The 12,061-nt window shown below is 40.6% G+C and overlaps 1 protein-coding gene across 4 annotated transcripts in view; it reads right to left on the minus strand.

Moving 5' to 3' along the window:
* Positions 1-3,756: 3,756 nt before the first annotated feature.
* Positions 3,757-12,061, minus strand: part of MET (MET proto-oncogene, receptor tyrosine kinase) — a 97,113-nt gene continuing 88,808 nt past the window's right edge. For all 4 annotated transcript variants that reach the window (XM_083399336.1, XM_083399333.1, XM_083399335.1 and 1 more), the window contains exons 18-21: positions 10,695-10,804; positions 7,245-7,410; positions 5,949-6,085; positions 3,757-5,850 (exon numbers count right to left, since the gene is read on the minus strand). In XM_083399336.1, coding sequence (XP_083255462.1) covers positions 5,640-5,850; positions 5,949-6,085; positions 7,245-7,410; positions 10,695-10,804 — 624 coding nt within the window. In that variant the 3' untranslated portion in view covers positions 3,757-5,639. The remainder of the gene's footprint in view (positions 5,851-5,948; positions 6,086-7,244; positions 7,411-10,694; positions 10,805-12,061) is intronic.

The following is a 12,061-nucleotide window of genomic DNA, read 5'->3' on the forward strand; positions in this document are numbered from 1 at the left end:
AAATTCATGCTGGTAGCTTCGAGAAGACTGTCCAACCATCTCGTCCTCTGTAGTCCCCTTCTCCTTGTGCCCTCCATCTTTCCTAACGTCAGGGTCTTTTCCAGGGAGTCTTCTCTTCTCATGAGGTGGCCAAAGTATTGCAGTCTTTGTGTTGGTCATGCGTTTTTGACTGCAGATTCAAAAATGCCTAAAGGCCGCATCTTTAGCACCATATCTGTAAATCTTCTGTGCAGGGCCTGAGATTGCCTCTCTAAGGTGCTATTTGGATGTGAATGTGTAATGATAAAAGCAGCAATTTTCCTCAGTATAACTGAGTATAAGCCATTGTTGTTGTTTAGTCGTGTCCGACTCTTCATGACCCCATGGACCAGAGCATGCCAGGCACTCCTGTCTTCCACTGCCTCCCGCAGCTTGGTCAAACTCACGTTCGTAGCTTCAAGAACACTGTCGAACCATCTCGTCTTCTGTTGTCCCCTTCTCCTTGTGCCCTCCATCTTTCCCAACATCAAGGTCTTTTCCAGGGAGTCTTCTCTTCTCATGAGGTGGCAAAAAGCTTCAGGATCTGTCCTTCCAGTGAGCACCCAGGGCTGATTTCCTTAGAAATGGAAAAGTTTGATCTTCTTGCAGTCCATGGGACTCTCAAGAGTCTCCTCCAGCACCATAATTCAAAAGCATCAATTCTTTGGTGATCAGCCTTCTTTATGTATGGTCCAGCTCTCACTTCCATACATCACTACTGGGAAAACCATAGCTTTAACTATATGGACCTTTGTTGGCAAGGTGAATAAGGTAGTCTAAATATCGAACTGTAAATCTTCTCATGTAACTGCACCAACAAGACCACAATCCTATAGCAATTTACCCAGGAGTGTGCTCCACTGACCTCAATGGCACCTACTTCTAAACAGACATGTAAATCAGCAATGCTTTGAAATACCAACACTGAATTGATCTCTTCTCACTGTCAAGTATACAGCACACACGCCCTTTCAATGTAAACCGTCACTCAGCCCTGTCAATATTAAGATGGTATTTTTTGATTGAATTAAATTAACACACTCGAAGATCAATTGTTAAAGCTGCCAAGAATGGTGATTTCTTAGGCAGTAATCAATGCTTGCACTTCAGTGACGTGAGTTCTGTGCGCTATTGAAAGGCTTGACGGCCTTTGCTGTTCACAGTCTACAGTGGGATTCCACTTCACGTGCTGTTTTCTGACTGGTGAAAAGGAAAGGTGTTTAGTTGCGAGAGATTAATGTATCATCTTATACTAATAAGCTAATATGCTCAACGATGGGATATCAGCTCCGCCCAAGGAATGACGGATAGCAGCAACAACCGGGGGAAAGAAAGACATAACCTCTTACAAGGACAGGAAGAAACACGCCAGACAGAATAACTGCCACACAAAGGAAGAACAAGAATATAGTTTGAGTTCCTCGCTTGTAGATTTATAAGTCATTTAACGTGTCAACACGAATAGAAGTTATTAATATTGCGGTTCTTGTATAAGGGGTTATTATTATGACTGGAATGTAATGGAAATTAATAAGGTTTGGGGACGCAGAAGTAAAGAAAACAATCAAATAATCAAATCTAACATGTGGGGGCCCCCTCTTTATCTAAATTATATAATTTGGAATTTGAACGATTCGTATGAATAATAGTATTATAAATTGGTATTGTTATAATGAGGCTATTATTGGACTGTAATTGAAAACTAATAAAAAATATAAAAAATAAACTAATATTGTGGCTAGTGACATCATATTAATGGATATTAATCTGTTAACTGAGGGCTGGTTTGTTACATAGGATTCTCTAGTATTTATCTCCCAGAACAAGCATGTATAGGTAACATGGAACACCCATCTTATATGTGAAAATTCTTCATAATGTGTTGGACCCCAAGGACTGTGGATGAAAGGCAGTGTTCAAAACTCCCCATTGTTCTAGGCAGATTTTGTGACAGGGAATTTCATAAATGTGAGTGGTTTCTGAGCTCTGGGCACAGTACTGTGTCTAAGATTTCAGATTAAAATTGCCATTGTTACTCAGATGTAAATCCTAACCAAGGTCAAAGGGGCTTCCTCCCAAGTAAAACGTGCATGGATTGGGGACCTGAAAACTTGCTTTTCTTTTAAACCCAACATGTTTTGTTTAGGTTTTAGTTGCCTTGTTTGATGTACTTTTAATGTATGGTGTGCTTTTAATTTGAAATATACTAGCCAGTTAGTTACGATGGTTTAAATAGTGCAAATAAATAAAGTGTTCTCTACCGCAGACTCTCAGAGTGATGCTTAAAATCAAAACAAATTTTGGAGTGGGATCATTGAAGGACCCTTAAGTCTTAGGTTTGCGAACTGGACACTCAAGGTGGGTGTCTCTGCCATTAGCTGTATAGGCCTTTAATATGTGTTAATTGCGGTGCCATATATTTATATGAAGGAAAGGGGGTTTAGGGAGAATCCAGGGCTTGTCTGCATAGTGGAAGGAAAGGAGGACCTATTTCTGCCTCCCCACTTCCAGCCACTCTCTAAAGACTGCAGAAGAGACCCTACGATACGATAATCTTTATTATCATTGTCCCATACAGAACAATGAAATTGAAAAATCTACATAAAACTTTCAAAACCCAACAAGCCTGCTATCCCAGCTATCCCAACCTGGTTAGCCCCCTAAAAATTCTGATGCCCCATTTTTAAATACAATATACTCCCATATAGACTTCTTACACTGCGTTTAAAACCAAAATCACATTTGGGTAGAAACTGTTTCTCAGGCGGCTAGTCCTAGTCTTTATAACCCTGCACCTTCTTCCAGAAGGCAGAAGCTGAAAGAGATCATTTCTTAAGAATATTAGGGGTAGGGGGAGGCAGGGGAAGCAAGGCTTTGTTTTTAAAGTCTTCGGATGGTGACTAGACCATGTGAAAAATAAACATAAGATTTTAGCTGCGGTTCATTCATTTTCAGCTTTGTATTCTTGTTGCACCCATAACCTAGGTTAAAGGTGCCATTTAGCTCCTAGCTTTCAGATCTCTGTTTCTAACACCGATGAAAGGAAAATAGTCGCTAGTAGGATTCTTCACACACTTGTGCGTGTGTGAAGGATCACCTGTGCTCATACCCAGAATGGAAAAAGCTGCTGGTGGAAGGGCTGAGAGGCAGAAAAACACAGCTAAGATACAATCTGTCAAGCTCTGCCCACTAGTGTGGATGGCAAACCGTGGAATAGCAATGAATATCCACAACTGGGGGAAAAATGAGAGTGTGGGAGTTAACATGGCAAACCAGAACACATAAATATCAGATCCTTATGGCTCACTTGCAATAGGAGGCCACTTTTTAGAAGCCCCCTTTCTTTCATTTTCTCGCGCAGTGCTCTGGTACAGGAATGGGGTGTGTTTGCCCTCCAGATGTTGGAATCCAGCTGTCAGCAGTCCAAGCAAGCATGGCCAATATTCAGGGAAGTTCAGGGAAGATGGGAGTTTGTTGTCTGACAATGTCTGGAGGGCTTCAGGTAAACCATTCCTGCTCTAGCGTAAGTCTTAGCATTTTCGGAGTCAATCCATTGTATCGGATTCTTAAGTTGTCTGTTTCTTTTTAGTCTCAATTTGCAAGGCACCCGCTTCCTCTGTCCAGGTTATGGGGTGGGAATCATTCCACACCCCCTCCATAGTCCTACTGATTTAAAGTCTTGGCGGCACGAAAGCCACTCACATTCTAACAGCTATGTGCATACTTAAAACAAACAGCCAGCATACAAACTTCTAGGTTTATTTTAAGTTTGCTAGGTCCATCACAATTATAAAGGCAAGTACCATCCATCTTTTGGCAAGTATACTGTATGAATGTACAAACATCAAATCCCTACAAGAATCACGTATTATTTACAAGTGTCCCAGACACAACATTAATTTCTCCTCATAAATAGTCTAACTGTTACATTCCCCATCTCCCTGCATTCCTCAAAGCAAGTGTTCACAGGTTTAGAATGACTGTGCTAAGCCTTGGCATCACAATTTTCCTTACCCCCTTAGGATCTTCCTTTTCTTCTTTTTGCCTGCAGCAGAAGTTTCAGTGTTAAGGCAGTTCACAATTAACATTGCTCTCAGCACGCATGAAATATTTGTTGCTGGAATGGAAGTGGCAATTTTATACAATCCAGTATTATCAGCAAGTAGTTTGCTTATCCACTCCAACTTCATCATAAATCTTTCAGTGTAGCATTCTCTTTTCAAGAACAATAAATCTCCCTTATAATTGGATTCTTTATAAGCATCGCCTCCTCAAAGGTCTTAGAACAGGGTTGTTGTTGTTTTTAATTCCAGCAATGGGGATTTTAACACTTGGGGTGGATGTGGCATGCAGTCAACTCCTGGCCTTTACAGTTGTTGGTTTTTTTTTACAGAATAAAGTTTTTAACCTCTATACAACTTATGAATGAAAAGCTGGTAACATATTTTTAAGTGTTCACAGTGCAAACCTTTATATATAGATTACTTAAAAATAAAACTTTTCAATATAAAAATAGAATGCTTTGAAAGGTTTTACACCAACAAAACTAGCTATCAATCCTACGTCAAACAGTCTATACAGTAGAATGCACTGAACTCCACAGGAACAGAAACAAAACATGACGCTCAAGAGTTAAGAGCAGTTTACAAAATTATTTAAATTACTGTTTTTAAAAACCTGCGTTTTTGGTCATTATTCTAAAGACATATATGGCATGTCACAATCCATGGAATCAGTCAAATATATCAAGCAGTTATGGGCTATGTCAAAATCTATTTTCAGTTCTTTCTCAACGGCATGCCCAGCTTAGCAGCAGTTGCACTCCTTTTGGTTCAAGTTTGGCTGATCTCTCCCCCCCTTTCCTTTGTTTGAGCTCTTCTCCTTTCTCCTGCTGCAAATCCTTTGATTAACACACAGCCATTGTTGCTAAAATTTAGAGTTACTACTCAGCTGATTTCTTAAGCCTCTGCAATGTTGGCCACAAATTTGTTTAACCTACTGGTTGCAGAGACTTCTAAGTTTTAAACCTTGTTGCAGAATGGGAATGCCAGTTGTTGCAATATTTTTATCACATGACAATTTCAATTAGTATACTGTGTCTTTTTGCAAAAACAAGAATTGTGGTCCTTGGTCTATGTGATAAATGCCCATTTGGTCACTGTATGCCTTCAAAACAGCCAAATTGCTACAGCAGGCAAAACAAATCTTCAATAGAGATGAGATAACTGTTTGCAACCTTAGGCAGCAAAAGACTGCTGACCAAGTGTTAGCTCATTTGTTAAGTGCCTGGAAGTCTGAGTTACTGATGAATCTATGAATTCATCTGCTGTACATGATGTAATTTATAGCAGCAGCTAGATTGCTCACAAATGAATGATAGCTGGCATTAGATTAGGTGTTGCAATAGCACTGTTGGTGCTACGGTTGTCCATCACACTTGAAAATTCTTATCTGGACAACACAGAAATCCATAGCTTTCAGCAACATGAAATTGTCTCCTCAAAGTAGTGCAATTTGTACAACACAAACAAACACAGTGCCTTCACAGAAACCAACAGACAAAAAAAGTCATTGGCCACGATTTATGGTTTCCCACCCCATGATGGTAAAAACGTGCTTGGTCATGTATTTGCTTCCCTGTCTATGTTGTCTTGCGAAGACAAAAGAGATGGATAAGGTGCAACACATTTCACATTGACGTAGGTGGCATTCACGTGAACGTAATGCTCTCCAATGAAAGTAGAGAAGATCATTGCTATATCTGAAACTAGCTCGGAGAACGCTGGCCGTAGTTCAGGCTTTGGATGCCAACATTTTAGCATGACTTCATACCTGCAGTTGAAAGACAAGGAAAGTGAATTATCCTCTATAGAGCATTATCCCTAAAACTTGGCAATATGTGTATAAGGTTTTATAAACCATTTCCTTACAGTGGATCTGGGCAATATTCAGGCTGCAAGAGCCTTCTTCCTTGTAGCAAGTAGATAGTGATGTCAAAAGAGTTGACGTCAGGGTAGGGTGGTGCTCCTCTTGTCATCAGCTCCCACAGTAATACTCCAAAGGACCACTAACAAAAAACAAAGAAGAGCTTGGGTCTTTCTATAGCACACACAAACACACACACACACATAAATTTTACTATGGGCTTAACCTTCAAAAAATTAAACCAGCCATTACCAACTGGTACTCTCCAGAAGTTTGGGACTGGAGGGCACCACGTTGGCAATGGCTGAATTAAATTTTGTGCTGTAAACAATAGAGAGAACCAAGAGTTAAGAAAATTAATGATGTACACCAGCCTTCCCCTAACCTAGGGTCCTTCAGATGTCCAGGGCTACAGCCACTGGCCTCCAAAATATCTGGAAGATACCTTGTTGGGGAAGGCTGGTCTTCACACTGCTTATTCAGTTCTACATGCTGCAACATACGTTAGGAGAAAATTCTTAGAAGTTTTAAAATATAAAAATGTCTTGAGAGCATTTACACCAACAAAACTAGTCGAGAATATAGGGCAAAGTACAGCCGGTCAAATGGAAATCTGAATCTTGACAGGACAACCCTTCACTATTGGTAAAGGGTATCTACTTGGAACTGGAACCAATTACAATCTTGCGTAGTCAAAGGGCATGCTGGCTGAGCATCTGAGCTGGGCAACACTGAATGATGTCATGTCTACCATAAGGGAACTTCTACCCAGAACAGAGTAACATTTCAAGTGAAGAGAGGGACTCCAGGAAAGCAACACACACAGTTTGGAATCCACAACACTTCTCAACAAGGACCGATGGTGAAAAAGGCTGGGACAAGTCCCTCTACTGTTTATGGAGCTTACAAACAGAAAAAACAGAATTTTAAGATGTGGGTGGTGGGAAATGGATCAACCCTCAGAAATTGGCTAATGTGATCAGGTTTGTCACAGGTTTCTTCCAAATTGGTTTGCTTATGACTGAGGGTGTGATCATCAGACAGGCTGCGTCCTAAAATTTTGCCAACCACGGCTGTCATGTCTAAAATTCTGTGGTTTGAAGATGTGTGCCCAAAAGCAAAAAAGAGAAAACCAGTCAGATTTATTCCTCAAGCTAAAAGTGCTGAATCTTAGTTCTGATTTAGGATTGCAAGCTTTTTGCATTAATCTACCATGTCGTTCTTTTCCTTTAATATTTCCAGGAATGCTTTGAAATGTGGAAAGTCAGCAAGAGCTACATAAATAATTATAGACATATTACCACATCTGACTTTGTAGTGAACTTCTGAGTCTGCAAACTTTCTAAAGCCATCCATTTTACTGGCAGCTTGGCTCCTGTTTTATTGTGTACGCTGTAGTACTCTTTATCATAGACATCTCTAGCAAGGCCAAAATCAGCAACTTTGACAGTGAATTTTTCATCCAACCTAGAGAAATGATAAATACCATTATCTGGAAACGAAACGACACAATGCCTTTGAGGACATAGCTTTGGAAGGCTATGTTAAATATTTCAACAAATAATAAACAGGCAAAGAACAGCAATATCTGTTTAATAAACATGCTTATAATACCATTAAAATGATGACACTTCCTTAACAACTAAGATGCAGTGATCTGGTATTTGGAGATGATGAACACCAGTGCCCACAACATCTATTATGTAGTGTGCCTTTCGATAAACATAGCTTCCACATAAACACCATTCAAGTGAATGGACACCGTCATTGTGGATAAGCACACCTGTAAGCTTAGGGCAAAGTCTGCTCATTTCAGCATGGCTTGCACCATGGAAATTCCTAGTAGCTGCTGAACTATTGGGCTACTTTTCATTCTCAGTATTTTACATTCTACCTAAAATATTGATACAGGGCAGAACAAATCTACAATTGTTTAGGTGTGAGGGAAAGCTCCTATCAAAAAAGACTGTCCACCCTGCATGTGGGCTGAGTTGAAGGAGAAAGCTAAGGATTAAACCCTATACAAATACAGAGGGGAGTCCCTAAGGTGGTTGGGTGATGCCTTGCACGTCTCCTGCCTAGCATCTTACTCTGATTTCCTTTGGGTCACATCAATGAGGCCAAGAGTCTTGCTATCTGGGTAGCCCAGGTCCTCCATACACACTGCCGAAGCCTGCGCCCCAGAGAGGTCATTTCAGTGCTGCTAACACAGCAAAAACAATACAGGAGACAGAAGCTTTGAGTTACCAGTCTCTGCAACCACAGCAGGTGCTGTGATTCTCCAGCAGTTTGACTTTGACCCCTGGAGGAACACTCCTATGTCTCTTGAGACCGATGGAAAAAGAGTTGAGCATGCATGGTGATCCAAATCACACAACCGTTTCACCACATGCCAGTCATGGCTAGTATAATGTATTTCTGGTTGGCAGGAAAGTTACAGCCAATCCCCAACCACAGTCACTTTCACTAGTTCTCCACCAAGTAATTTTTCCCCCTTTTATATTTGGCAACTGAAGCTGCAAAGCAGACTTGAATGGCCTTGGATGACATGAATGTTTTCTCCCCTTTCGTATCTTAGAAGAAACTCATCAAAATGAAAAACTACTAAGTGAAATAAGCCAGTGGGCTAACAAATCTGCAAGCTGAATAGTGAATATGGAGCTGCTTTACTGACATGCTTAATACTTATATAGCACTCATCTACAAAGGGACAGTCACATTTTTATGCTAACTGAACTCAAACACCACATGTCTTGAGAGTGAACTTTTAATTAATGTGGTTAAGCTCATTAATTCATAATGTTGGCGATGCATCAGTATTAACAATGCTGACAGCTATTGTACCCATCTTTCATTGTATGAACTAAACTGTCTGGTCACTCAGACGCTAATAAGATTCTTTGCATAATTTTTGTTAGGTATAAAGATTCTTGCATAGTAGAGGTCAAAGCAAAGCCACGTACAGAAAGACCCTCTGTACAGAACTTTGGTTTAGTTTCTTTCTGTAACTCAGCCGTGCTTATTTCAGTGCAGTAACATAGGGAAGACGCGCATTTGATGAGTAACTTTAGCAACTGCATAATGAAACTAAAGGAGGAAAATTGTAGTTCTCTAAAACAAATTTGGCAGGTAATTTGTCACCTATCATGGTGACATCAAGCCACAATTGCTTTTGAATCAGTTAATTCACCTGCAAGCACTCCAAAGGCAACAGCTCACAGTGTTGTGTAAAAGCAAACATGTTAAAAATGGTGCTGTGCTATGGCAAAAAAGTTCCTTCATTGGTACACAGTGAAGGAACTGTGTACCTAAACTCCTTTGTACTAGGCTCATTGGAGAGCTTGTGTGTGCAAACATCTCTAAGTCAAATGGACCAGCAGCAATAAAATCTGACAAAGGTGTCTTTCTTTCTTTTTAAAAAAAATGTGTTCACAGAAGAAAAGCATGAATATATTTTTGTTGTTGAAGGAGGGATGCCTCAAATGTTTGAGTAGAAGACCCTAGTACATTATTTCATTTGGTAACGTGAGTACAGTGGTGCCCCGCAAGACGAATGCCTCGCAAGATGGAAAACCCGCTAGACGAAAGGGTTTTCCGTTTTGGAGGTGCTTCGCAGGACGAATTTGCTATGGGCTTGCTTCGCAAGACGAAAATGTCTTGCGATTCTTGCGATTTTTTTCCGCTCCCCACCCCCTTTTTCTAAGGCACTAAGATGCTAATAGCCTTTTAGCAGCTAATCCACTAATCCCTTAAGCCTTTAATAGCCGCTAATAGCCGCTAAACCGCTAATAGCGCTAATCTGCTAATCCGCTAATGGGCTTGCTTCGCAAGACGAAAAAACCGCTAGACGAAGAGACTCACGGAACGGATTCTTTTCGTCTTGCGAGGCACCACTGTATTTATTTACACTGCACCTTCTGGAATTACGTTGAAAGCAGCCTTTTTGAATCTATGTCACTGAAGGCAACTGTTTAGTCAAAATGTGCCTGGCAATTAACATTGTCTACAACAGGTTACACATGACAATTGATTTTACAGCTTGTTGACTGTAGGTTGTGAGCCCTCAAATTTTCTCATGTCCTTCAATGCATTGTATGTTATATGGGTATACAAAAGTTGACTCACTGAGGCTTGGGAGCTGAAGAATATTTATAATAGATTTTGAAGTGTTATTCATTTCATTTTTCAAGCAGAGACTGTTTTATTTTGGTTGAAGTGTATGAGTAACATTTACAGTTTGTCGTGTCCAATTCAGCCAGTAGCATGGAAGCAAAGGATTTCAAAGGTAAGCCTTGGCATTTTTAGGAAGAGAGAATGATCTCTTAAGTAGAAACATTTCAGTGGAATAATTCTGCCCAGAAAAATGCTTTTAAGGCTGCGAACCTAGGCACACTTCCCTAGAAGCAACACAGAATGCATTGTGGCTTGCCTCAGAGTTAATACACACAGGATTGTGCTGCACAAGTGATATACAGTGGTACCTCAGGTTGAGAACTTAATTCGTTCTGGAGGTCCATTCTTCACCTGAAACTGTTCTTAACCTGAAGCGTCTGTAACCCAAGGTACCACTGTATAGCTTTCTGTGTAAAGCTCAGCAGTTCTCGGCATGGCGATTACATCAGTGGAAGTGAGTTTCTGAGCTCTACACTAGAATGGCATGAGACGAGAGCAACAAATATAGTTGTGCAATGTTCCTTCTTCAAACATTACTTTAGCCAAAAAGACTGTGGGAATCAGACTGCTGTACTTACATACAATTTCTTGCTGCTAAATCTCTATGGACAAACTTTTTGCTTGCGAGGTATTTCATTCCCTTTGCCACTTGCAGACCAAATCCAATCAAATCCTTTACTGTTGGGTTCTATAAAACATGGGCAGCAATTTTCATTAGATAACATAATACAACAGAACATTTAATAATTGATAACAACAACAAACCATAGTACAGAAGTCAGTTTCAAAATACAATTGAAGCATGTCATTAGGTTTATGTCTGGGGTCATTAACATGATGCTTATGATCAGCCAGCCACAAACACCTCCTTTGACCTGCTACCAAGATCTCTGGTCCCTACTGATTTTGGGGGGTTTGTTTGTTTTTAAATTACATGGGTGGGGCTGGCTTTCAAGGGATGTTGCCTAGGTGAGTTTTATTGTTTGAGGACCGAGGGAAGAGATATTGCCTGCCTGCATTGGTTTTTTTTTGTGGAGACTTGTTGCTTGCCTGGCTGAGTTTGTGTGTTGGGAGAAAGATGTATGGCTGAATTTGTTTTTTTGAGAGGTAGGGAATGTTGCCTTGTGGGTCTGTGTGGATGGGTTTGGGTTTTTTCACAAGAAGGGACCATGAAAGGTTGGTGACTACTGTCCTATGTCTTACCACCAGGTTTTTGAAAATTAAACTTTGCATAGTGGAGGAAACATAGCATCTGGTTTTAATGGCAACGCATAAAAAAAATAATGCAATCCTAATCTACTCATAGGGACATGGGTGGTGCTGTGGGTTAAACCACAGAGCCTAGGACTTGCCGATCAGAAGGTTGGAGGATGGGGTGAGTTCCCATTGCTAGGTCCCTGCTCCTGCCAACCTAGCAGTTCGAAAGCATGTCAAAGTGCAATAGGTAGCGCTCCAGCGGGAAGGTAAACTGTGTTTCTGTGCACTGCTCTGGTTCACAAGAAGTGGCTTAGTCATGCTGGCCACATGACCCGGAAGCTGTACGCCGGCTCCCTCGGCCAATAAAGCAAGATGAGCGCTGCAACCCCAGAGTCAGCCATGACTGGACCTAATGGTCAGGGGTCCCTTTACCTTTAATCTACTCATAGGAAAGTTCAATGCAATTCAATGGGGCTTATTCCCAGGTAAGGAGGAATAGTAATGCTACATATTCCCAGTCTACTAAAATATTTGTAAGGCAGAATCATATAATAAAAGTTAGTTAGATGACAGATCTTGGGAACTCATTTTGTGCCAGTGAATGCTTAAGAGTGAAAGGTAATAATTACATTTATATAATATCATGCTATTACAGGGTTGTTGCTTTTCTTGGTTGACTGGCAGTTCTACTTTTAATTTAGAAGAATGACTATATGCACAGATGGCATTTTTAAAGCTGTTTGATGAC

The sequence above is a fragment of the Podarcis tiliguerta genome, assembly GCF_965153285.1.
Source record: "Podarcis tiliguerta genome assembly, chromosome: 10".
In the NCBI taxonomy this organism is placed as follows: domain Eukaryota; kingdom Metazoa; phylum Chordata; class Lepidosauria; order Squamata; family Lacertidae; genus Podarcis; species Podarcis tiliguerta.